This window comes from Pelodiscus sinensis, chromosome 22 (genome assembly GCF_052426305.1).
Source record: "Pelodiscus sinensis isolate ZL-2025 chromosome 22, ASM5242630v1, whole genome shotgun sequence".
NCBI lineage: Eukaryota > Metazoa > Chordata > Testudines > Trionychidae > Pelodiscus > Pelodiscus sinensis.
This window is the reverse complement of record NC_143073.1, coordinates 19,292,514-19,317,907: the sequence shown is the minus strand read 5'-3', so window position 1 is coordinate 19,317,907 and position 25,394 is coordinate 19,292,514. Positions and strand designations below refer to the sequence as shown.

The window sequence follows — 25,394 nt, the reverse complement described above, 5'->3', positions numbered from 1 at the left end:
TCAATCAAGATAGGGTGTTTTTCTAACTGCTCCACTCTAGGAATGATTGTGGCCAGGTGCTTGGTTTTGCTGGATTAGAGCAACTTTAATCATGATTCCTGGGGCTACTTAAGCACCTGAAAATGCTAGAGGTTTTGCAGATGACTTAGAAATTAGCTGATAGGGGCACTGTATCAAATTCCTTAATTTTAAAAAAAAATTAATGTTAGGCCCACTCTAATACTATCATGTTCTCACATCTTGTTATTGGTTAGACTTAAAATTATAATGTATTTTCTTGCTTTGTTACTAACTCTTGAATACAACAAATATATTTGTTTCACCTCCAAAACTCCCCCTTTTCTGAATGTAACTTTGGCTGTGAGGGGTGTATTATCCCTAAAACACCCCTCCTCCTGGATTCCTGCTTTACAGACTAGACTTCCAGGTCCTAAATTGGTTCACCAGCCCTTTCTTCTCTCCACCCTGCTTCTGCTGTCAAACAGAGCCCTGACTCCCTGCCCTAGGGCACTGCTCCTTTGCAGGACTGACATGTCACACATATGCCTCTGATCTGAAACTCCTCCCCCACCAGCCCTCCTAAATGGCACTCCTGATTGTGAGGCCCTTCCATAGCCTGCAAGAGGCAGAGTAGCCAGACTAGCTGATTCCAGCTGGCCTTGCACTCTGTGAAGACAGATGTAGTAAACTGAGCAAGCTGTTTTAGGCAGAGCCCAGGACACAGAGTTAGCAAACTGCAATAGAGCCATGGGTGTCATGGGAACATGGCCCAGCTGCCTCCTCTCCATGCCCAACAACAAACTGGGCCCCCACTGGCCAAGGGCTCAGCTCTTAGGGGGGTGGTCTCCTTAACTGCCTGCTAACGAGTTAAGCAAAGGTATGGGGGAGGGAGAATTATGGAATAATGGGTAGCAGGTTTAAAACTAATAAAAGAAAGTTCTTCTTCACACAACGCGTAGTCAACCTGTGGAACTCCTTGCCACAGGAGGCTGTGAAAGCTAGGACTATAAAGAGAAGCTAGATAATTTCATGGAGGTTAGGTCCATAAAAGGCTATTAGCCAGGGGATAGAAATGGTGTCCCTGGCCTCTGTTTGTCAGAGGCTGGAGAAGGATGGCAGGAGACAAATTGCTTGATCATTGTCCTTGGTCTACCCCCTCTGGGGCACCTGGCACTAGCCACTGTCGGCAGACAGGCTACTGAGCTAGATGGACCTTTGGTCTGACCCAGTACAGCCATTCTTACGTTCTTATGAGTCCCAGGCAGGTCTCTAACCAGACTGGTGTTTATTTCTCATTGCAGTGATCACTGTGCACAGATGTACACGGGGAGAGACACTAATGCAAATAACTCATACAGGCAACCCCTCCCCCTGCAAAATCACAGCTTGGTCTCTGCCACGGGGACTGCAATTCTCAGGGATCCCCCCACAGGGCAGGGCTGGGGATTAGCAATGGGCTGTGAATCTGTGAGCCATTGTGTGCCAAGGATGGAGGCAGGGATGGACACTGAGTGGTTGATTGCTCTAGCTGGGTTAGGATGTGTCCCTGCTGCCAGGGACGGCCCTGCTGTGTGTGTCTGAGTGTGTGCAGTTCGCCTCTCTAAACCAGGCTTGGGCAAAATATGGCCTGCAGGCCGCATTTGGCCCCCCCCCCCCCCCAACTCACTGGATCCAGCTCGCGGACACTGTGGGGAGCCCCAGGCAGGCTACCTTGCTTGTCAAACAGCCCAGCACACTGCTCAGAAAAGTGGCTGTAGGGCCATTTCTCTATAAAACTGAGAAGTAAAGGCTTTGGGTGTAACTCCCATCCCCAGCATAATCCCATTGGCTGGCTTCTGGCCAGAAACTGGTCAATGGAAGCTGCCTTTTTGAATAATAGGCAGCCATGAAGCACTAGCTCCCTGCTCAGTTATTCACACAAGCACATGGCTGGGCAGCCTGTGCAGGAGCAGGGCAGGCAGAGAGGGTGGCTACTGGCTGAGAAACTTTTTAAGCCCTTACCTCTGCAGGGAGGCAGGCTGGTTGGGCTGCTGCTAAGTATACTGGCCAGACCTGGCCATTGGCCCTTCCCCAACCCTCTGGCCCCCTCTTGCACCCATACCCCCTCCCAGATCTGTCACTCAAATCCTCTGCCCAGATCACAATCCCCTTTCACCCTAGGTCACAAACGAAACCCCTGCAACCTAGTCCCCTGTCCTAGGTCATATTCCAAAACCCTGCATCCCAGTCTCCTGCTCTAGGTTACAAAAGCTTCCTTCACGCAAACTCCCTCCCAAACTGCACTCTCCCTCCTGCAGCCCAATCCCTTACCCCAAGCTCCCTGCTGCACCTAACCTCCATCCCAGACCCCGTATCTCCTCCATTAATATCCTGGAAAAGTGCGGCCCTCGACTGCTTTCCAAAATCTTGGGAGTGCCACCCCTCTATCAAAAATTGCCCACCCCTGCTGTAAGCCAAGCTGACCTCCCTGCCTTCCCCAGTCCCAGCATGGGGCTCCCATTCCACATGCCCTCCTCTGAGTAATGCTACGCTGAGCAGGTGTTGCACTAGTTATCACAGTGCTAGCTGGGACATGACCTTCCACAATCTGCCCCCAATATATTGGAATCAACCTGAGTCCCATCATAGACACAAGGAGAGCTCTGGTTCTTCTAAGCACCCCAGGCTGGGGATACTATGGAAGGAAGGATGGCCTGTTGCAGTCCTGGACTGTCTGTGAAGAAAGCTCTCAGGCTCCCCGAGGTTTGTGTGTCTCCTGGGAAAGGGGAAGCCTGGCAGGAGTGGAGGCACTGCTCCCTCCTTCTGGGGCCCTGCTGGTTTGGAGCATCAGCACTGGACCCAGGTGTTCAACAGCCCCATAGCTGTGTATTGGGACTCTCTTCAGGCTGTGGGTCAGTCTACTCCACCCTCACAGCTCCCAACCCCTAAGGGCTGTGCCCTGGTCCCATCCCCAGGCTGAGTCCCAGTTCCTTCTAGGGCTGTGGGACAGAATCTAGTCCCCCATGCCACTGGGGCAGAGCTACTGGTGGGTCTGGTCTCACTCAGAACAGCAGGGATTAAAAACAGACAACTCTAACCTGTTTGGCTTGTGAATGGCAGAGGGTGTGGTGTATGCAGTCACATGCCTTACTGTTAACCATTCACAGATACTCTTCTCCAGACCCCTTCCCCCTTGTCACAGCACGGAAGACTCTAGCAGGCCATGGATTAGCCCTGTGCTTCTAGCAGAACCTGTTGGAGAGTAAATGAGCTAGCACTGCATTGCGATTGGTGGAGCTAGAAACCCCCAATCAGCCGATAGGCTCTTACAGAGCTGGTGCAAGTCCACCACTCGTGGGGGGAAGCTTAAAGGGCCAGCACTGCGTTGTGATAGGTAGATCTGGACCATTCTTCCACCCACACTCGCATTCCAGTAAGGCGTTGTAAAGGTCAGAAGTCGAAGGTCATCAGGTCGCAAAGCCCAATGGGTCACGTAGGAAGATCTTCCCCTTGTGGCCAGAATGGAGGGGGCAGCATCTGTTAGGCAGGGTTGAGGGGAGGGGAGGGCTGGCACCAGTGGAATGGTGCAGAACATAGGCAGCAGGGGTCAGTGCTGGGAAACGATCCCGCTGGCCAGGGAGTGAGTCTGCAGAGAGAGAGAGATGGGCATCAAGGGCTGGCCCAGCAGACTGGGAGAAACGGAACCCTGCCCCACCAATGATCCCTCCCACTGCCCGCACCCTGTCCCCGGAGGAACAGACTGAAAGGGACAGTAACTGGGGGACCATCCCAGCCCTCTTCCCCACAAACCTTCATGGCCTGGTGGATCCAGTCATGGAAGGCACCCACCCTGGTGTAGACCCCCGGCTTGTGGGGCAGGGCACAGCCAGTGCCCCAGCTGACCACGCCGCAGAGCCGCCAGCGCGGGGTGCGGGAGATGCCGTCCTCACATACAAAGGGCCCCCCACTGTCGCCCTGCCAAGAGGGAGACAAGAAAGAGTTCAGTGACCTGCCACGCACCTGAATTCCCTCCCATCTCACCCGCCCCAGCAGCCCCACCTGACAGGCATCAGTGCCACCCTCGGCATAGCCAGCGCAGAACATGCGGGGGTAGATCTGGTTTCCGTAATACTCAGGTGAGTTGCACAGCGCGGTGCTGATGATTGGCACGGAGGCCTCCTGCAGAATGCTGGATTGCTGCCCTGGAGAGGGGGTGAGAATGAGCAAGGGGTCCTGCTGCCCGACCAAGATCCCCACCTTAAACCAGCCCTTGGTCCCGAGCCCAGCCTCCTACCCTGTACCACCACCCCCAACCATCCCTGCCCTGTATCCACCCTCCAAACCAGCCTCTGCCCCTTGATCCCAGCCCCCTACCCTGCACTATGCCCCAAACCAGCCCCTGGCCCCTGAGCCCAGCCCCCTACCCTATATCCACCCTCCAAACCAGCCCCCTACCTGCACCATCCCTCAATCTAGCCCCTGCCCCCTGTGCCCAAGCCCCTGCCCTGCATCCACCCCCAAATCAGGCCACATCTGCCCCATGTCTTCAATTGCCTGGCATCCACTCCTCCAACCCAGCTCCTGGCCCCCCGGCTATTGCCCCCCCCAAATCAGAACCCCTGCTCCACATCTGTTCCCCCTTTCCTCACCTGCTCAGTATCCACTCCCTCAACCCAACTCCTTCCCCCTGGCTCCTGTCCCACCAACCTAGTCCTTCTATCCCCCTATCTGTCCCCCCTCCTACCTCCTAACATCCACTCAAACCCAGCTCTGTTCCCCTCCAAACCCAGCCCCCAAACTCTACCTGCCTTGCACCCCCCCATCCAGCTTCTGCCCACCTGGCTATTGCCCCCCCAACCCCATAGCCCAGCCCCTGCTTACCCCACATCAGTCCTCACCAGCCAGGCCCACCCCCAGACCTTGCACATCTGACTTCTGTCCCCACTCCAAAACCAGTCCCATCCTGTACTGCCTGCTTAGCATCAACCCCCCTCCCCAAAAAACTGTCCTGACCACCCTGATTCTGCCCCTCCAGACCTGGCCTCAGCCTGCCTAGCATCTGTCCCCTACCTGAATCCAGCCCTTATTCACCTGGTGTACTCCCCTCCACTCCTGCCCACTCAGAATTGATGCCCCCCACACTCAGCCCCTGACTGCCCAGCATCCACTCCCCTTGGCACTGAGCTTCCCACACTGGGCATCTGCCTTCCATCCAAATACTCTCTGTGCTCCTGGTGTCCACTACCCCTCACCCCCATCCTTCCAGCATCCACCTGCCCATTCCTGTCCCATACCAGCCCCACATCCAGCCCTGCACCCAATGTCCACCCACCCCTGTACTTGGCCCACCCGACCTATACCCAGACCCTGCCCTCCTGGCATCCACCTCCCCCCCAGAACCAATCCCCACTTCTCCAGTGGCCACCCTCCCGTGGCCCATATTCAACATGCCCCTAGAGGTCAGGACTTCTGGTCCCTGCCTGAACTCCAGCACCTGTCCTGTCCCATTCCCAAACTCCAGCCCACATCTGCCTGGAATCCACTGTTCCCCACCCCGCACCCTCGCCAAGCCCTGGTGTCTCACCTATCTGGCATCCACCCCGCCACCCAAACACTGGCACCTGCTCCCACAGGGAGCGACCTCCTGGTGTGCTGTGCCCCCATGGGGCAGACTTTCCTGAAGTTGGCTCTTAGGGGGTGGGGGGGGGGGGGGAAGCTGAGGGTGGAGCCCAGGCTTGCTACCCATCCAGGTTTTACCGGGTTTTGGGTTGTGTGTCCAAGAGCCATTTAGGGTGGCCAGGTGCTTGGTTTTTAGGGATCTGGCAACTGTAAATGGCACCCAGACCAAAAGCCCCATTACTGCGAGATGGCGGGAGGTGCCAGGTCATTAACCCTGCACAGCTGGGCTGCCCCTACCTGCAACCAGGATCCTCAAGATGATCCAGCCAGCACCGTAGGGTTGGGGAAAGAATGGGCAATGGGGGCAGAGCTTGGGGAAGCAGTAAACGTTGGGGGGCTTTGGAGGGAGAAACGGGGCAGTGGGTGGGGCCTCAGAGGTTCAGTTTCCAGGAATTAGAAAGATGGCAACCCCAGCAGAGCCATCCCTAGGTGGACACAGGGTCTGAGGCAACCCCGCACCAGTACCCAGGGGCAGGGCCTGAGGAAACCCCTGTTGCTGTGGTGGAGTGCAACACAGCAGGCTGGAAGAGGGCAGCTTGGCAGGGCAGAGCAGGCTCCCAAGTTGCTCTGGTTCCTGCCACTGTGGTGAGTGCAGAGGGGGGGAACCTGACCCAGCTACTGCCCCATGCCAGGCCTCACCCCCGATAATCCCCCAGGCCAGAATAGCTGAAGTAGCTGCTGCAGAACCCCCCAAAGTTTGAAGCCTATGGTCAAACTTTGACCATACAGGTCTGTTCCAAATGGCCCAATTCCTCCATCCCTGGACTCCCAGCTGTGTGACCCTGATGAGGGCCCTTCCCCTGGTCACTCACAGGGAGAGGCAGGGCCTTGTACTGTGTGCCTGGGCAGAGCCATGTCAGTGGAGGCTGTTGCACACTCACCATAGTACTGGGTGTTACCCCAGCCAGTCACAGTGCACACCTTCCCGTCCAAGAGGGGCTGCCCCAGTGCTGGGAGGCAGACAGGCTGGACATCCTCTGAGGAGACAGAGTCCGGGCATGAGGCAGACACAAGGGGTACATATCACATGCACACACAATCACACGCACACAGATGGTAGATACACGTACAATGTGCACATACTACAGACACCCCTCACACACATAACTGCTATGCACGCCCAGACTCACTAACACACACACTCATACCACAGATCCACTCACAAAGCCCCAATGGTGTCCTCTTGCAGTGAGTGGGGTGCCCCCCAATCTCTCAGGTGGATGCCCCACACTCCCAGTGTCACCACTCGCCCACACGCACCAGTGAAGCTGAGGGGTGTAGCCAGGTGCACCAGTGCAATGTCGTTGCTGTTCTCCTCGCTGTTGGGATCCAGGAAGGGCAGGTAGCCTGCGTGGTACACTACACCTGTCACCCCCACCTGCTGCCCTCTGCTGGAGACCTGAGAGATGGCGCCTGAGAAAACCCGCCAGCGGCTCACCACCCGGTTCCTTCTGCAGGGATGGATGAACAGAGACAGAGCATCAGGGGGTAAGATGGGGCTGCCAACCCTTCCCCCACCAGGGATGGGCAGAGGGCTGGGAGTCAGGACTCCCATGTTCTCTCTCTGGACAATGGAGTCTAGTGGATGGAATATGGGGAGGGCTGGGAACCAGAACTCCTGGAATCTATCCACAGCTCTGGGAGGGAAGAGGGGTCTAAGTGATTAGAGGTGGGGGGGGCAGGGTTGGAGACGGGACTCCAGGATACTGTCCATGCTTCATGCCGGCACTCACTCAGGGAAGCAGTGCGCGGCGGTGATAACCCACTCGCTGGAGATAATGGAGCCACCACAGAGGTGGGTGCCGTCATAGCGCAGGCTGACCTGCCATGGCCACTTGCCCAGGCTGGCATCCTGGCCCCCCACGATCCGGTCAACAGACAGCTTCCTGCGCCCACAGTCTGCAGGGGACACATCAATCAGTGCTAGCCACACTCCGCCGAACCCCTCCATAGCCAACCCTGGGGCCTTGACACTCCCGGAGTCTGGTACCAGGCTAACCAATGAGGCAGCACCAATGAGCAACTCCCCTTGCACCTTGACACCAAGGGAAGTTTCCAGGTTACTTTGGATGCCACATTTTATCTTGTAGCTTCTGTTTCAGCTAAATTCTCCAGGAGCCAGGAAGTGTCGGTGCAGCAACTGGCACAATGGGGCCCAGAACTCACTCCACCAGACCTACGCTGGGCTCCATGGGCTGTAGCTCCACTGGAATCAACGGGGCAATTCCCAGATGGGGTCAATGGCCCATATCAGCCGGGCTCCATGGGCCATTGCTCCACTAGAGTCAATGGGGCAATTCCCAGCTGAGGTCAATGGGCTGTAGCTCTACTGGAGCCAACAGGGCCAGAATTCAACTGGGGTCCATTGGCTGTAGCTCCACTGATGTCAATGGAAAACTGGGTTTCTGACAAAATGAAATTTCTTGGGAGAATTCTCTGCCCTAGTTGAAAAAACAACACCCCTGTCCCAAGAGGAGAGACCAAAGTGCAACTGAGGCTGTGTCTAGACTACATGCCTCTGTCATCAGAGGCATGTAGATTAGACACATAGGCAAAGGCAAATGAAGCCGCGATTTAAATGATCGCGGCTTCATTTACATTTACATGGCTGTCGCGCTGAGCTGACAAACAGCTGATCAGCTGTTTGTCCACTCAGCGCGCTAGTCTGGACGCTCCCCTGCCGACATCAAAGCCTTTTGTCGGCAGTCCCGTTATTCCTCGTGGGATGAGGTTTACTGGGGCTGCCGACAAAGGGCTTTGATGTCGGCAGGGGAGCGTCCAGACTAGCGCACTGAGTGGACAAACAGCTGATCAGCGCTTTGACTGTGCTTCAGAATTCAAATACTTAATAGAGTTTGAAACTTCACTAAAAATGTTATTTTTCATTGGAAATGAAAGAATAAATATTATAACCACCTCTGTTAATGGGCTGATTGTGCTGGGCACTGACCAGAGAGAAAGGGGAATGCATGGGGATAAACTCACAAATAGATATGTGTGTGTACAAGGGGAGTAAACAGGGAGTCTGGGGAGAAGGATGGATGTGAGGTATACAGATGGATAGGTGGGTACATGACTGACTGGTTGGGTATGCAGGTGGGTGGTGGATACTGAGTGTGGAGATGGACGGGTGGATGGATAGTGGCTGGGTGGGTATGGAGATGGGTGGATGGGTGGCTACTGAGTGTGGAAAGAGGTGGGTGGATGGAGTTTGATGGATGGATAGACAGGAGTTTCTGGAATGGAGATTGATGTGTAAAGGTGGAAGGATAAATAAGGGTGTAGAGGTATGGAAATGATGGGTGAATGGGCATGGAGGTAGGGGCATAGAAGGACAGGGCATATGGCATAAAGATGGATGGAAGTGGGGTGAAGATGGAGGAATGCAGGGTATGTGTAACGATGCAGATGAATCGATCAGTACATGATTCGTAAGGTGAGTATAAAGGTGGGTGAATGGAACGGAGATGGATGAAGGGAAGAGATGGAGGGTGTCATTGCAGAGAGGATGGAATGGTGGGTGGCTGCCTGGGGATGTAGGGTGGGAAGGGAGAGTGGAGATGGAAGGATGGATGGGAATAGTCATTGCAGAGAGGAATAGGTCAGTAGGTGTCAGGCTGGAGATGGAGGCAGATAGAAAGGAGTAAAGAAGGAAGGACGGATGGGGGTATTGTTGCAAACAGGATGCACTGGTAGGTGGCTGTCTGGGAATGGAGGCAGATGGACTGGGTGGAGAAGGAAGGACAGACAGGGGTGTCATTGCAGAGAGGGATGGGTCAGTAGGTGTCTGGGTGGGGAAGTAGGTGTGCCTATGGACTGAAAGGTGGTTTGGTTATTACCAGGGCTGAGGACTTCATACCTTGGCAGAGCGTTGCAAGGAACTGGCCCATCGGGCAGTCACTGTAAGACAGAAATGTGAGGGATCAGCTTGGGGGTGGGACAGCAGGGGATATGTGTGGGGTGTGAAGTGCATCTTTACCCCTCCTGAACATGTAGGGAAGGTTCCACTGTCCCAGACACAGCTCTGTATGCACACTTCCAACCCATGTGTATTCACTGACAAGAGACAAGGCTAGATAGAATGAGGGTGTGAGGCGGGGCAGCAGAGGGACAGATACACACACACACACACACACACACACACAGTAGGGTGTGATGGATGGTCAGGGGATGCCCTTTCAGCACTGGGCAGGATAGGCACAGACACACACACAGCAGGGGGTGGAAAGATACAGATCGACAAACAGCAGCCCTTCCAGCGGGCGGAGGGGGGGAGGGTACAGGCACAGGCACACACACCATAGTTCCCTGTAGGGTTTGTGCTTGCGCAGGCCCACGCAAAGAATTCAAAACCTGCCCTCCTCCTCAGCAGAGCCACACAGTGGCTGTTCAGCTGCTCCATGGCAGGCAGCTGGTCCTCCTCAGGAGCAGCTGGGCAGCCACCATACAGCCCTGGCCCTAATTCCAACCCTTCACCAGTACTGGAGCTGTGGCCAGGGCAGGATGTATGGTGACTGGTGGAGCTGGAGCCGGGGCCTCGGTACTAAAAATAGCACCACGGCCCCAGCCCAGGAGCAGCTGCACAGTGGCCCCAGCTCCTGTCCCAGCACACAGGGCAGTCGCCCACCATGCAACCCTGCCCCAGACTATCCAATAAGTTCTTGGACTGCATTGAAGACAATGTTTTTATTTCCGAAGGCTGAAAAAGCGATGGGGGGGGGGGGGGGGAAGCTGTTCTAGATTTGATTTTAACAAATAGAGAGGAACCAGTTGAGAATTTGAAAATGGAAGGCCGCTTGGGTGAAAGTGACCATGAAATCCTAGGGTTCATGATTCTAAGCTAAGGCATGATAGAAGGGAGAACAGCAAAATAGAGACAATGGATTTCAGAAGGGCAGATTTTGGTAAACTCAGAGCTGGTAGGTAAGGTCCCACGGGAAGCAAGACTAAGAGGAAAAACAACTGAAGAGAGTTGGCAGTTTTTCAAAAGGTAATTATTAAGGGCCCAAAAGCAAGCTAGTCTTCTGGGTAGGAAAGATAGAGAGCATGGCAAAAGACCACCTTGGCTTAACCAGGAGATCTTGGCAGGAGATATTGGCTACGTCTACATTGGCATCCCTTTCCGGAAAAGGGATGCTAATGAGACGAGTCGCAATTGCAAATCCGCGGGGGATTTAAATATCCCCCGCGGCATTTGCATTTACATGGCTGCCGCTTTTTTCTGGCTTGAAAGTAGGAATAAGAGATCCTCCGTAAAAGGGCTTATTTTCCGGAGAATCACATCTAGACTGGCGCTTTTCTCCGGCATATCCCCAAGCCGGAAAAAAGCGGCAGCCATGTAAATGCAAATGCCGCGGGGGATATTTAAATCCCCCGTGGATTTGCAATTGCGACTCGTCTCATTAGCATTCCTTTTCCGGAAAGGGATGCCAATGTAGACACAGCCATTAAGTTTGCAGATGATAGCAAGCTGGGAGGGGTTGCAACTGCTTTGGAGGATAGGGTCATAATTCAAAATGATCTGAACAAACTGGAGAAATGGTCTGAGGTAAATAGGATGAAGTTAAATAAGGACAAATGCAAAGTGCTCCACTTAGGAAGGAACAAACCATTTCACACCTAGGGTATGTCTACACTTGATTCCTCCTTTAAGGGAGGAATACAAATGTAGACATCTGAAATTGCAATGAAGAGGGGATTTAAATATCCCACACTTCATTTGCATAATCGTGGACTGCCCCTTTTCCACAATAGCCCTATTTCGGGACAACAAACTCGGTCCCTGCGGGGTTATTTCAAGAGAAAACCCTTCCCTCGAAATAACCCTTCCTCCTCAAAAAATGAGGTTTAAGGGTTATTTTGAGGGAAGGATTTTTTCTCAAAATAACCCTGTGGGGACAGAGTTTGATGTCCCGAAATAGCACTATTGCGGAAAAGCGGCAGTCCGCGATTATGCAAATGAAGCATGGGATATTTAAATCCACGCTTAATTTGCAATTTCGAATGTCTACATTTGCATTCAAGGGCAAGTGTAGACCTAGCCCTACAGAATGGGAAGTGACTGCTTAGGAAGAAGTACTGCAGAAAGGGATCTAGGGGTCAGAGTGGACCACAAGTTAACCATGAGTCAACAGTGTGACACTGTTGCAAAAGAAGCAAACATGATTCTGGGCTGCATTAACAGGAGTGTTGTGAGAAAGAAGTGAGAAAGACATGAGAAGTCATTCTTCCACTCAATTGGAATACTGTGTCCAGTTCTGGGCACCACATTTCAAGAAAGATGTGGAGAAATTGGAGAAGGTCCAGAAAAGAGCAACAAGAATAAATAAAGGTCTCGAAAACATGAGCTATGAGGGAAGCCTGAATGAATTCAACTTGTTTAGTTTGGAAAGGAGAAGACCGAGAGGGGACATGATAGCGGTTTTCAAGTATCTAAAAGGGTGTCACAAGGAGGAGGGAGAAAAATTGTTCTCCTTGGCCTCTGAGACTAGGCCAAGAAGCAATGGGCTTAAACTGTAGCAAGGGAAGTTTAGGTTGGACATTAGGAAAAACTTCCTGTCAGGGTTGTTAGACACTGGAATAATTTGCCTGGGGAGGTTGTGGAATTTCTGTCCCTGGAGATATTTAAGAGCAGGTTAGATAGACATCTATCAGGCATAGTCTAGACCAGGGCTCCTCAACACATAGCCTGCGGCCCACAGCCCATTTGTTTCTGGCCCATGGTGCAGTTTGGGTTTACGCAGGGCTCAACAAGCAGCCCATGAGCGGGATCCTTTGAACATGGCCTCCAATGGGAACACAGTCCACAATGGCAAGTCAATATAATGATCTTCTGTTGATATGCTTTTTAGTAGTTAAATTCCTGGACTTTCATTGCTCATTAAAAGTGCTGCCATATGAGTGGAAAATGGGTAAATATTGCATTTTATTAATATCAGCAGAACTGTCTTAAATTGGGCCTGCATGTTGTGTAATCTTGCATTAATCTTTGTATTCATGATCGTTAGTGTGAAAGAAGTTATTTGCATATAAATTTTCATGTATATGCAACTACACTTAAGTTGTGGCCTTCGGCATGTGCTGTTTCACTGTAGCCCCTGGGGCTTCCAAAGATGAGTAGCCCTGGTCTAGATGGTACTTGATCCTGCCATGAGGGCAGGCGACTAAACTCGATGACCTCTTAAGGTCCCTTCCAGTTCTAGTATTCTATGAGTCTATGTGCCTGGACTAGAGCCCGGGGCCCCAGGGCTATTTTCAGTACCATGGCCCCAGCAGCTGCCACACAGCTCCGGTCCCATCTGGCTGGGCCACATGGAGCCCCATGTCCCTACTGAAGCCCCACTGCGGCCCCAGTTTCAGCTCCAGTGGCTGCCATGTGGTCCAGCTGGCAGGGCCGTGTGGCATACAGTTGCAAAAGTTCTCAGGAGATTGGCTGATCGCTGTCCAGACACAGGGGGCTGTGGATTGTCTCTGTGGATGCTGCCTGGGCAGAGAGAAGGAGAGATTTAACTAGGAACTTCTCTCCCCATTAGCATGGCCCACCCATTATGAGACACACACTCGTGCACTGTTTTACACTCAGTCATAGGGAGGAATATCAAATGGTCCCTCCCCATATGGGCTGTGCAGAGCCTGGGCGGTGGGATCCTCAGGATACTCTGACCAACAGGAGAAATGAGATGACCTCATGTCCCTGAAGACCATCCGGTGGCCTGATGAAGCATGTGTTGGGGGCTCACTCAGAGAAAGCCCTCCCCCATCCCCCATTTCTCCATGGCCTTGGGATCAGAGATCTGCAAGCAGACACCCTTGGCAGATGAGCAGAGGAGCTGCGTGTGAGACTGTATTTGTCCAAGATGAAGCTAAAACAGGATTTACCTTGAGAACTGGTAGACTCTCCATCACTAAACTATTTTAAGTCCTGGTTTGACAAAGCCCTGGCTGGGATGATTTAATTGGGGCTGGTACTCCTTTGGGAAGGGGGCTGGACTCAATGCTTCCTGAGGTCTCTTCCAGCTTTACGATTCCATGATTGTTCATAATAGGAGTCCTGACACTTTACAAGGAGCTGGTGCCTGATTTGGAGGAGAGGGGGTAACATGCTGCTGCATCTTGCTTTCTCTGCCATTCTGCATTTAGTGCTTCTACTATTTTTATTTTGTTTAATTTGTTTATTCAACCTCATGCTTGTTTTGTTCTACTGAAGGGTTATTTTGGATTATTTTCTTGGTTGAGGAAGAAAAAGCCATCACCTCTACAATATTGAATCACCCACTCTAAACTCATAACTGTCACTCTACATTTGTGACCCAAACCCATTTCATTTCTGAAAAACTCTCAAACAAATGGCCCCCTTCTAAGGGATTTTGGGACTCACTGGCAAGACAAGACAACCTGCCTACCCCAAAAATGGCAAGGAAAATAAAGCCAGAGAGGGTGCAGATCTATATAAAATGTTTGCCTATAATTTCCCTTCAGTGTCTCCAAGTTCCACCTGCTTCACTAGGTTTTAGAGTTCAGTGACATCCAAGTCAGTTTCCTGCTGTGGGGTCCATATGCTTGGTAAGAAGGGAAGTCACAGTCCCTGAGCTCAAAGCCAGTGTGACCTCTCAGAGCTACCGCTCTGCAGTGGAGCAGCCCACAGTGACCAGGGGAAGGGCCGGCCTTAGAGCTGAGCAAACTGGGCCCATGCCTAGGGCACAGTAGCCAGAGGGTGAGGGGCAACTGGGCATGGGTGTTGCTGGGCAAAGGGGATGGAGGGTACTGGCCAGAGGGGCAGTTTGGCAGGACATACTGGAAGTGCAGGGTGGAGGTTGGGGCACAGCTGGGAGGAAAGTACAGGGGTTGGGATGACAGGGGGACCTTGCGGAAGTTAGGGACAAAGGGGCACAATGGAGGGTTAGTGGTAAAGGGTGCACAGGATGGGGGTGCAGGGGCTGGGGAGCCCATGGATGCAGGAATGGTGGGTGGGTGGTTTTCAGGGTGGGTACTTGCAGGGTCCTGCACCTTGTTAACTATCCATTTTTTAGAATTTTTTCTTCCATATCAATTTAACGTATATGTTTTTTGTCAGTAACTGGTGGGGGCCATGGTGGCACACATCTGAACAAGCACACATGACCTCAATATTGGTTAGGGATATTAAATTTAGATGAATTAACTAATTGAACAGTCAACGGGATTTCTATTGGCTATTCAATTAGCCTATAAGGACGCCTCCGCCTCTCAACTGTAGCAAGAGTTCTTGTACATTTCAAAAGCAGAAGCCCCCAGGGTCTGCGGGGCCAGTGAGGAGTCCCCCTCAGATCCCGTGCTCCCTGTGGGGCTTCAGCTTTTGAAATGTACAAAAGACGTAAGGTATGTCTACACTAGCTCGTTAGTTCGAGCTAGGTAGGCAAATGAGGGCAACCGGAGTTGCAAATGAAGCCCAGGATTTAAATATCCCAGGCTTCATTTGCATCTTACCGGGCGCCGCCATTTTTAAACCCTCCTTAGTCCGAACTCCGTGCCTGCAGCTACACGCGGCACGGAGTAGGTAGTTCGAATTAGGATCTCTAATTCGAACTATCGGTACTCCTCGTGGAAGATCCCAATTCAAACTACCTACTCCGTGCTGCGTGTAGCTGCAGGCACGGAGTTCAGACTAAGGGGGATTTAAAAATGGCAGTGCCCAAGAAGAGACAAATGAAGTCTGGGATATTTAAATCCCAGGCTTCATTTGCAACTCCAGTTGCCCTCATTTGCCTACCTAGCTCAAACTAACGAGCTAGTGTAGACATACCCCCACTGAGGCTCTTGTACATTTCAAAAGCAGAACTGAAACAGAAGCGGCATGAGCGGAGACTGCTTCCGTCCTCACTCACATCCTTTCCCCTGTACCTCTACCTCCCCTGCCTGCCGCGGAGATGGTGCTGGGGGGAAACAGCTTTTAAGCTGGCTTCCCACAGCACCAATTTCTGCTCCTCCTCCCTTGCTGCCTCTCTAGTAGAGGCAGCAAGAGGGGGGAAGCGACTAGTTGCATCACTAGTCAACTATCTGATAAGCTTCTGTTTATTGGATAATTGACTAGTCTCTTACATCCCTAATACTGGTGCACAAAAGAAATCTCACTCCACTCACCGATGGGAAATCTTAGAGGGAACACTCACTCACTCAGGCATGGAAGAACACAGACAGACAGACAGCAGTGCCTCCAGCAGGGGAACAGGACACACGCACACGCATAGCAGGACAGACACACACATGCACTGGTCCCACAAAATGCACCTGAGCCAATATAAGAGTAACAGGGTCCCAGGCATACAGCAGCACAGCTGGGCTGCCCACAGAGTTCCTCCTCGCCCCCTCCTAGCAGCATGGTGCCCTCTGCTGAAACACCCGCCCTGTTCCACGCACCAAATGGAGACCACCTCACTGAGTCTCTGGGCCAAGGGCAGGCGAGACTCATCCACACAGAAATATCCTGATGTCCCATTGGCACCTGCAAGCTCCACATCCAGCTCTGAGTGCCAGAGAGACCTGATGAGGAGACAGTGTCAGTCCCGTGCAGCCAGCCCCCACAGAGAACTGCCCCCACATAGTGTCCCTCAATCCCACCCTGCAGCCCCAGCTAACCCAGCCCTTGCCTCCCCACCCTGCCAGTGCCCCTCATCCCTTGCCAGCCCAGCCCTATTCCCCCTGCTCCATCAGTGCTCCTCACTCTCACCCCTGCAAGCCCAGCCTTGGCCCCTCCCGTTCTGCCAGGGCCCCTCACTCCCACCCCACAGCCCCTACCAGTCAAGCTCTACTCCCCCAGCTTTGCCAGTGCCCCTCACTCCCACCCCGCAGCTGCTGCCAGCGCAGGCTGGTACCTGACGAAGCCCATCTCTTCACAGCTCAGCGCAGCCACCAGGGCGTTGGAGGGGGTGGAGCAGATGAGGCGCCATTTTCCCTCACTCTCGTCATACAATGTGACCCGGAGGTCACCCGAACTAACCTGGACTGTGGCATGGGAGGAGGCAACTCTGAACAATGATCAAAGAATCTCACCTGCCACCACCCCCTGCCACTAGTGCCCCGGGTCAGCCTATGTCCATGTCTCCTGCCAGTGGTCACTCTCAGAACTACAGCAGCTATCCCAGGGCTCCCAGCACCAAACAGGGGTCTGGGCTGTTCCCAGAGCAGCCAGTTTCCTGCCAACACCTGCAGAGTGGCAGGGGATCCAGGGAATGAGGGCTCTCCACTGGAACCGTGGACTCCTGGGTTCTATTCCTGTCTCTCAGGGGTGGGGGTTGAAAAGAGGGATTTGGGTCCAGTTCTGGTATGCATTGGGATAGGGGGGAAGACCGTCAAGTCCTCATCATGAAGGGGCCTAAGTTCCCAGTCATATGGACCTGAGCTGTGGGCTACCCCACTTACCACCATACAGCCCTTCACTGTTGCTCCCCAGCACAGCTGTCACTGCAAGAGAGAAGAGAACCTTAGCCTACATGCAGAGCACATCATGCCCAGCAGGGGGCAGCAGGATGGGGAGCTTCAGGTGCACTCATGGATTGGCGACTGGGAGGAATGGGGAGATGGCATCAGGGAATGTTAGCAGAGGGGCTGCAGGTTAGGAGTGAGGGGCACTGGACAGCTGGGTGTAGGGAGCCCAGGGTTGGGACAGCAGGGGTTTAGAGGTCCTAAGGGACCAGGCTCTTACCTATGGCCCACACGCTGGCTCCGATGCCGGCTAAAAGCAGGAAGCCACCAGTCACAACAGCCACAACCTTGGGCAGCGACCAGCATGGTACCGTAGGGCCCCCTGAAACAGGAGGGGGGTTAATGGGGTTGGGAACAACCCCTTTTCCTGGTCCTTAGCACAGGCTGTTGCATTGAGCCCCCTAACTGGTCAGGACCCTCATCTCAGCACATGGCTCTGGGGCTGACCCCAGTATCCTGCAGCCTCAGCCTGGGAACCTGCCTGCCTGTGGCCCCCTGCCTCCCCCTCACCCATTCAGCCAGCTCCAGGAGTGCTGTGGTGACAGAGGGACGGAGAGAGGGGAGGGGAGACAGGCAGATGAAACAGAGGCCTGTAGACTAGAGGGAAGCTCCAAGTACCTATCCCTGTAGCCAGTGGAACACTCCCTTCCCCCCTCCAAACACACACTAGAACCCTGGTGTCCTAACTCCTAGGCCCTTCTCCTCTCCCAGAGCTGGTCACCAGAACCTAGGAGTCCTTTCTCTCTGCTCTACCCACAAACCTCCCACCACCACCACCACCACCACCTACACAGAGCCAGGCACAGAACCCTGCAGTCCTTGTTCCCAGCGCCTCCTGCTCTACCCACTAAAACCACCCCACCACCATCCCCACCTGCCCAGTGCCTGGCACAGAATTCAGGAGTCCTGGCTCCCAACCCTGTGGTGAAGAGTTAATGTGAATTCTGTATACTGCAGACTGAGCATAGCAGAGTGGGGGTTGGTCCAGAGAGACTTTGCCCTTAGGCCGGGTGCAGTGACCTACACGGACACAACGCCAGCAAGTGCCTGAAGCGACTTTTCCCATCATTGGATTCCCCACCCCCACCCTCCATCCCCTGGGCACAGCATGGTCACAGGGAGAGACCCAGTAGGACAGTGCCACTGACAGGCACAGCCTGCCCCGCAGCCCAGCAAATGGACTCTTAGAGACTGAGGGTATGTCTACACTACAAAGTTAGTTCGAACTAATGGATGTTAGTTCGAACTAACTTTAATAGGCGCTACACTAGCGCTCTGCTAGTTCGAATTTAATTCGAAATAGCGGAGCGCTTAGTTCGAACTAGGTAAACCTCATTTTACGAGGATTAAGCCTAGTTCGAACTAGCTAGTTTGAATTAAGGGGTGTGTAGCCCCTTAATTCGAACTAGTGGGAGGCTAGCCCTCCCCAGGTTTCCCTGGTGGCCACTCTGGCCAACACCAGGGAAATTCGTCTGCCCCCCTCCCGGCCCCGGACCCCTTAAAGGGGCACGGGCTGGCTACGGTGCCAGGTGCAAGCCTGCCAGCACCCAGCCAGCAGACCCTGCACCTGGCACGGATCGAGCCAGCCACCCGATGCCCCCCAGCCCTCTCCCTCTTCCCGGGACCAGGCTGGCGGCTCCCGGGAGCTTGCCCGGGACCGCAAGAGGTGGGCACCTGCCTGGGCTAGTGCGGACATCGTGGACCTTGTCCACGATCTCCGCACTAGGCACAGGAAAGTGGCCGGCTTGGGCAGGAGAGCTGCCGGCCTGGCCACCCAGGAGCAGGTGTGCATGAAAATCAAGGGGGTCCACTGAGACCCCCGACCCTGAGCCCTGAGCTTACAATGGCCGTCCTGGGTCAGACCAAAGGTCCATCTAGCCCAGTAGCCTGTCTGCCGACAGCGGCCAACCCTAGGAACCCTGGAGGGGATGGACCGAAGACAGTGACCAAGCCATTTATCTTGTGCCATCCCTCTCCAGCCTTCCACAAACCTTGGGCAGGGACACCTCTCCTACTCCCTGGCTAATAGCACTCCATGGACCCAACGTCCATGACTTGATCTCACTTCCCTTTAAACTCTGTTCTAGTTCTAGCCTTCACAGCCTCCTGCAGCAAGGAGTTCCACAGGTTGACTCTTTGCTTTGTGAAGAACAACTTTCTGTTACTAGTTTGAAGCCTGCTACCCATTCCTTTCCTTTGGTGTCCTCTAGTCCTTCTTTATGGGAACTATTGAAGAACTTTTCTGTATGCACCCTCTCCACCCAATTCCTGCTTTTAGAGACCTCTATCCTGTCCCCCCTCCGTCTCCTCTTTTCTAAGCTGAGAAGTCCCAGTCTCTTTAGCCTCTCTTCATATGGGACCTGTTCCCAACCCCTGATCATTTTAGTTGCCCTCCCCTCTCCCAGCCTCTCTCTTCCCCTCTCCCACCTTCTTTTCCCAGTCTCCCCCAGTTTTGTTCAATAAAGACAGATTCCATTTTTTAACACAATTGTCCTTTATTTTGTACATCAAGAAAAGGGGCTAGGGAAGGGTAAGTGGAAGGAGGTGAGGGAGGAATGGGGCACGAGCCCCCGATGGGGAGGACTGGGCTGGCTCTGTGGACTTCGGGGGGGGGGGAAGCTCTCCTGCAGCTCCCCAATTGCCCCCTCTCCCCAGATGGCAGCCTGCGGCAAGTGCAGCAGGGCTGATGGCCGAGTGCTGTGATGTGCCCAGTGTGGGCACTCCGGGCACTCCAAGCCAGGACTGGTTTTAAAGCGGGGCACCCCTGAGAACTGTCTGTCCGGGGTGGGGGTCGGGTCCCTTTAAGCACAGCCCTCGGCTAGCCTGAGACAGCATCTCCATGCTCTAAGTCCTCCTCTGATGCCCTGCCGGCACTGCTTCCGGCCATCCTTAAGCCCTGCTCAGGGTCCACTTAATGTGGACATGCTAGTTCGAATTAGCAAAACGCTAATTCGAACTAGTTTTTAGTTCCAGATGCGTTAGTTCAAATTAGCTTAGTTCGAATTAACTAATTCGAACTAAGTTAGTTCGAACTAACTCTGTAGTGTAGACACCCTGAGTTCCCTGTGTGCCCCTACACGAGGCACTGTGTTCCGGTGGCAGGTTTTGTAGGGGGCTCCATGCTCTGGAGCTGGGAGCTCTGAGAGTATGTCTACACTACCCTCCTAGTTCGAACTAGCGGGGTAATGTAGGCATACCGCACTTGCAAATGAAGCCCGGGATTTGAATTTCCTGGGCTTCATTTGCATAAGCAGGGCGCCGCCATTTTTAAATCCCCTCTGGTTCGAACCCTGTGCCGTGTGGCTACACGCAGCACAAACTAGGTAGTTCGAACTAGGCTTCCTAGTTCGAACTACCTAGTTCGTGCCGCGTGTAGCCGCGTGGCACAGGGTTCGAACGAGCGGGGATTTAAAAATGGCGGCGCCCTGCTTATGCAAATGAAGCCCAGGAAATTCAAATCCCGGGCTTCATTTGCAAGTGCGGTATGCCTACATTACCCCGCTAGTTCGAACTAGGAGGGTAGTGTAGACATACCCTGAATGGGGTTCCATGTTGCAGGGAGCAGGAGTTGTTTTGCCCTCACACATCCCAGTGTGGCTCTGGAGATAACTGTATTCCTGGCAGCACCATTCAGTTTAGTTTACTGACTCCCAGCCCCCCTGCTCTAATCACTAGATCCCTCACCCACACTCTCTGAGCTGGGACAGAAACCAGGAGTCCTGGTGATGCATGGAGGTTCTGGGGGTGTGCAGTTCAATCTAGCCCATGCCCAGTGTAGGGCTGAAGGGTAGCAGTGCCAGCCATGTGTTGGGCTTTGCTCCAAGCACAGGGACATCTGGGAGAGGCTGAGGATGCTGTGCAGGGCCAGACAGGGAAGGGGCACAGGATGGGTGTTTGGATCTCCTCATTCCTGGCCTGGGAGGATCAGCAGCCTGGCTTAGGTGGGGGTAGGGGCTGCCAGCCTGCAACTGGGAAATGGGAATCAGTGGTGAGTAAGGGTGGGGTAGTCCAGGACCTGGCTCAGCCTCATGACTGCTCCACCACAGGGTGAGCACTAATCTCTGAGGGTATGTTTACACTACAGCGCTAATTCGAACTAACGCATCTAGAACTAAAAACTAGTTCGAATTAGCATTTTGCTAATTCGAACTAGCGCGTCCACATTAAGTGGACCCTGAAGCGGGGTTAAGGATGGCCGGAAGCAGTGCCGGCAGGGCATCAGAGGAGGACTTAGAGCGTGGAGATGCTGTGTCAGGCTAGCCGAGGGCAGTGCTTAAAGGGTCCCGACCCCCACCCCAGACAGACAGTTCTCAGGGGTGCCCCGCTTGCAAAGCAGTCCTGGCTTGGAGTGCCCAGAGTACCCACACTGGGCACATCACAGCACTCGACCATCAGCCCTGCTGCACTTGCCGCAGGCTGCCATCTGGGGAGAGGGGGCAATTGGGGGGCTGCAGGAGAGCTTCCACCCCCAGAAGCCCGCAGAGCCAGCCCAGTCCTCCCCATCGGGGGCTCGTGTCCCATTCCTCCCTCACCTCCTTCCACTTACCCTTCCCTAGCCCCTCTTCTTGATGTACAAAATAAAGATAACGTGTCTTCCAAAATGGAATCTGTCTTTATTGAACAAAACTGGGGGAGACTGGGAAAAGGAGGTGGGAGAGGGGAAGAGAGAGGCTGGGAGAGGGGAGGGCCACTAAAATGATCAGGGGTTGGGAACAGGTCCCATATGAAGAGAGGCTAAAGAGACTGGGACTTTTCAGCTTAAAAGAGGAGATGGAGGGGGGGACAGGATAGAGGTCTCTAAAAGCAGGGGTTGGGTGGAGAGGGTGCATACAGAAAAGTTCTTCATTAGTTCCCATAAAGAAGGACTAGAGGACACCAAAGGAAAGGAATGGGTAGCAGGCTTCAAACTAGTAACAGAGGGTATGTCTACACTACCCTCCTAGTTCGAACTAGGAGGGTAATGTAGGCATACCGCACTTGCAAATGAAGCCCGGGATTTGAATTTCCCGGGCTTCATTTGCATAAGCGGGGCGCCGCCATTTTTAAATCCCAGCTCTTTCGAACCCCGTGCCACGCGGCTACACGCGGCACGAACTAAGTAGTTTGAACTAGGCTTCCTAGTTACTTCCTACCGTTACTCTTCGTGGCTGGGTGCTGGCAGACTTGCACCTGGCACGGGCACCGTAGCCCGCCTGTGCCCCTTTAAGGGGTCCGGGGCCGGGAGGGGGGCAGACGAGTTTCCCTGGTGTTGGCCAGAGTGGCCACCAGGGAAACCTGGGGAGGGCTAGCCTCCCACTAGTTCGAATTAAGGGGCTACACACCCCTTAATTCGAACTAGCTAGTTCAAACTAGGCTTAATCCTCAAGGAATGAGGATTACCTAGTTCGAACTAAGCGCTCCCTTAGTTCGAATTAAATTCGAACTAACGGAACGCTAGTGTAGCGCCTATCAAAGTTAATTCAAACTAACGTCCGTTAGTTCGAACTAACTTTGTAGTGTAGACATACCCAGAGCGTATGTCTACACTACCACCCTAGTTCTAACTAGGGTGGTTAATGTAGGCAACCGAAGTTGCAAATGAAGTCCGGGATTTAAATATCCCGGGCTTCATTTGCATATTGCTGGGCGCCGCCATTTTTAAAGCCCTAGTAGTTCAGACTCTGTGCCCGCAGCTACACGCGGCACGGAATAGGTAGTTCGGATTAGGTGCTCTAATCCGAACTACCGGTACACCTCGTTCTGACCAATAGGAGCTAAGGATTGGGCTGTAGGCAGGGTGATCACACAAAGCTTCCCCCACTCTGCAAAGTAGAGAGCTCCATGGACTGTGCTTTAAACCACACAGCTGCATGTACCTGAGGGTCCTGGCAGGGTGGTCCATGAGCTGGATCTGGTAGGTTGGCAGGCTGGATCTGACCCCCAGCCCTGCCCTAGGGTCACATGATGGGGATGTGTGCATATGCATATAGTCTCTGTGTGCGCGCGTGGGTACAGTCACCCTAGGGTCACCCGATAGGGCGACCCCTTTGTGTGATTCCTCCTCCCCCGCCCCAGGGTAACTGTACACCTCAGCTGGACTAACTCTTTTGGGGACCCAGGGCTATTACATTTTCTGGGCCCCTTAGGCTCCAAGTTGGGGCCAAAAATGAGGGGGCTATGAGTTAAAGTAGGAAGGGGTGAGGACTCTGGCTGGGGGTGGGGCAGGGAATGAGGCATTTGGGGTACAGGAGGGTGTTCTGGCTGGGGCCAAGAGATTTGGATTGTGGGAGAGAGCTGAGGGTTGAGGTGGGGAGTCTGGGGCTAGGCGGGGCCATGTGTGCACATGTACAGTCACCCTGTGGAGGCTCAGCAGGGCCATGTGCGTACACGTAGTCGCCCTAGGGCAGGGATGGCAAAATACATCCCATGGGCCACATCCAGCCCACTGAATCTCTAGATCCAGTCTGTGGACATGGCAGGGAGCCTCAGGCACTTGGTTGTACCCAGTAAAGCCCATGTTCCTTCTTGGCAGAGGTGGCTGCTATTTCCCACGGCTTGTCTCAAACTGCATTTCCATGAGTGCTGGGAAGCTCTGGTCCTCTGCTGCCCTCCCCACAGCTCCTATTGGCCAGGAATCATGGTCAATAGGACTTGCACAGGTGGTGCACAGAGTAGAGAACACTTAGTCCCCTGTTCCCTGACCCCCAAAATAGGAGCTGCCCAGGTAGGCACCCTACACCCCAATCCTCTGCCCAAACCTGAGTCTCCTCCTGCCCCTATATCCCTAACTCTCTCCCAGACCCCACAACCCAACCCAGAGTCCCAGCCCTGAGTGCTCTCCTGCATCCTAACTCCTGCCCAGACCTCCACTGCCTCAACCTCCTGCCCTGAGCTTTCTCCCACACTCCAAAACCCTTGACCCCAGCCTAGAACACCCTCCTGTACCCTAAATGCCTCATCCTTTACCCTACACCCCATCCTGAGCCCTCACTCCCCCTCCTACCTCAACCCGCAGCCCCCTCCTGCACACTGAACCCCTCATTTTTGGCCTCACCTTGGAGCCTAAAGGGTCCCAGAAAATGTAATAGTCCTGGCTCCCCAGAAGAATTAATCTAGCTCTGGTGAACTCTTTGAGGGAGGAGAAGCTCACACACACGGATTTAAGGAGTGCCCAGCACAGCGCAGCCCTAATCTTGGTTGAGGTCTTGGCAGTGCCAGGCACAATGGGGCTCTGCTCCCCTGTGGTCATTTTGGGATATAACTGTCCCCTGTGCTTACTGCCCCAATGTGGTCATTAATGAATGTAACTGTCCCTGCTATCACTCATGCCTTTCTGTTTGATGAGAAACAATTGCATTCCAGGCACATCTCATTATCCTGGCACAACCAAATCTTGACCTTGCTTTAAGTTATGATAAGAGGAAACTGCAGACCAGATTTGGTGGTCCTAGATCTTACCATTTGGGAGGAGTTCTTGAACAGACTCACCAATGGATGGATGGATGGACACCCTGACAAACTGATGCACAAATTCTATCAAATATATAGTAGATTACAAATATAGATGAGCAAAATTAGATAGGCCAAGGCACAAAACAAAATTAAACTAACTAGACACATAAACAATAAAAAATAAAACATTCTGCAAATACATTAGAAACAACAGGAAGACCAAGGATGGAGTAGTCCCATTAAAAAATGAGGGAAGAGGGGGAACAATAACAGACAGTGTGGAAATGGCAGAAGTGCTAAATGATTTTGTTGTTTTGGTTTTTACCAAAAAGGTTAGTAGCAATTGTAGGTCTAACATAGCTAATGCCAGCTAAAATGAAGTAAGATCAGAGGCTAAAATCGGGAAAGAATGAATTAAAAATTACTTAGACAAGTGAGATATCAACTTAGTCAAGTGAGATATCTTCAGGTCACCAGGGCCTGATAAAATACATCAAGGAGCTGACTGAGGAGGTATCTGAACCTTTAGCTATCATCTTTGAAAAGTCATGGAAGATGGGAGAGATTCCAAATGACTGGAAAAGAATAAATATAGTGCCCATCTGTAAAAAGGGAAATAAAGGTAGCCTGGGAATTACAAACCAGTAAGCTTAACTTCTGTACCTAGAAAAATAATAGCACAAATAATCAAGCAATTTGCAAACACCTAGGTGGTCATGAGTAAGTGATAGTCAGCATGGATTTGTCAAGAGCAAAATGTGTCAATTCAAACCAGCCTAATAGTAGCAGGTCCAGGGCTGGGGGAGAAGATCCTTCCCCACCTTAGCCCTGAGCGCCCGTGTGGT

The 25,394-nt window shown here is 53.1% G+C and overlaps 1 protein-coding gene across 2 annotated transcripts in view; it reads right to left on the bottom strand.

Annotated features, from left to right (window-relative positions):
* Window positions 1-1,268: 1,268 nt before the first annotated feature.
* Window positions 1,269-25,394, bottom strand: part of HPN (hepsin) — a 37,831-nt gene continuing 13,705 nt past the window's right edge. The window contains exons 3-13 of one of the 2 annotated variants that reach the window (XM_025180516.3): window positions 17,339-17,440; window positions 17,056-17,097; window positions 16,509-16,638; window positions 16,054-16,176; window positions 9,518-9,558; window positions 7,392-7,557; window positions 6,919-7,109; window positions 6,540-6,635; window positions 4,039-4,181; window positions 3,790-3,954; window positions 1,269-3,625 (exon numbers count right to left, since the gene is read on the bottom strand). In XM_025180516.3, coding sequence (XP_025036301.2) covers window positions 3,587-3,625; window positions 3,790-3,954; window positions 4,039-4,181; window positions 6,540-6,635; window positions 6,919-7,109; window positions 7,392-7,557; window positions 9,518-9,558; window positions 16,054-16,176; window positions 16,509-16,638; window positions 17,056-17,097; window positions 17,339-17,440 — 1,238 coding nt within the window. In that variant the 3' untranslated portion in view covers window positions 1,269-3,586. The remainder of the gene's footprint in view (window positions 3,626-3,789; window positions 3,955-4,038; window positions 4,182-6,539; window positions 6,636-6,918; window positions 7,110-7,391; window positions 7,558-9,517; window positions 9,559-16,053; window positions 16,177-16,508; window positions 16,639-17,055; window positions 17,098-17,338; window positions 17,441-25,394) is intronic. The other variant, XM_075907516.2, reaches the window with a different exon arrangement.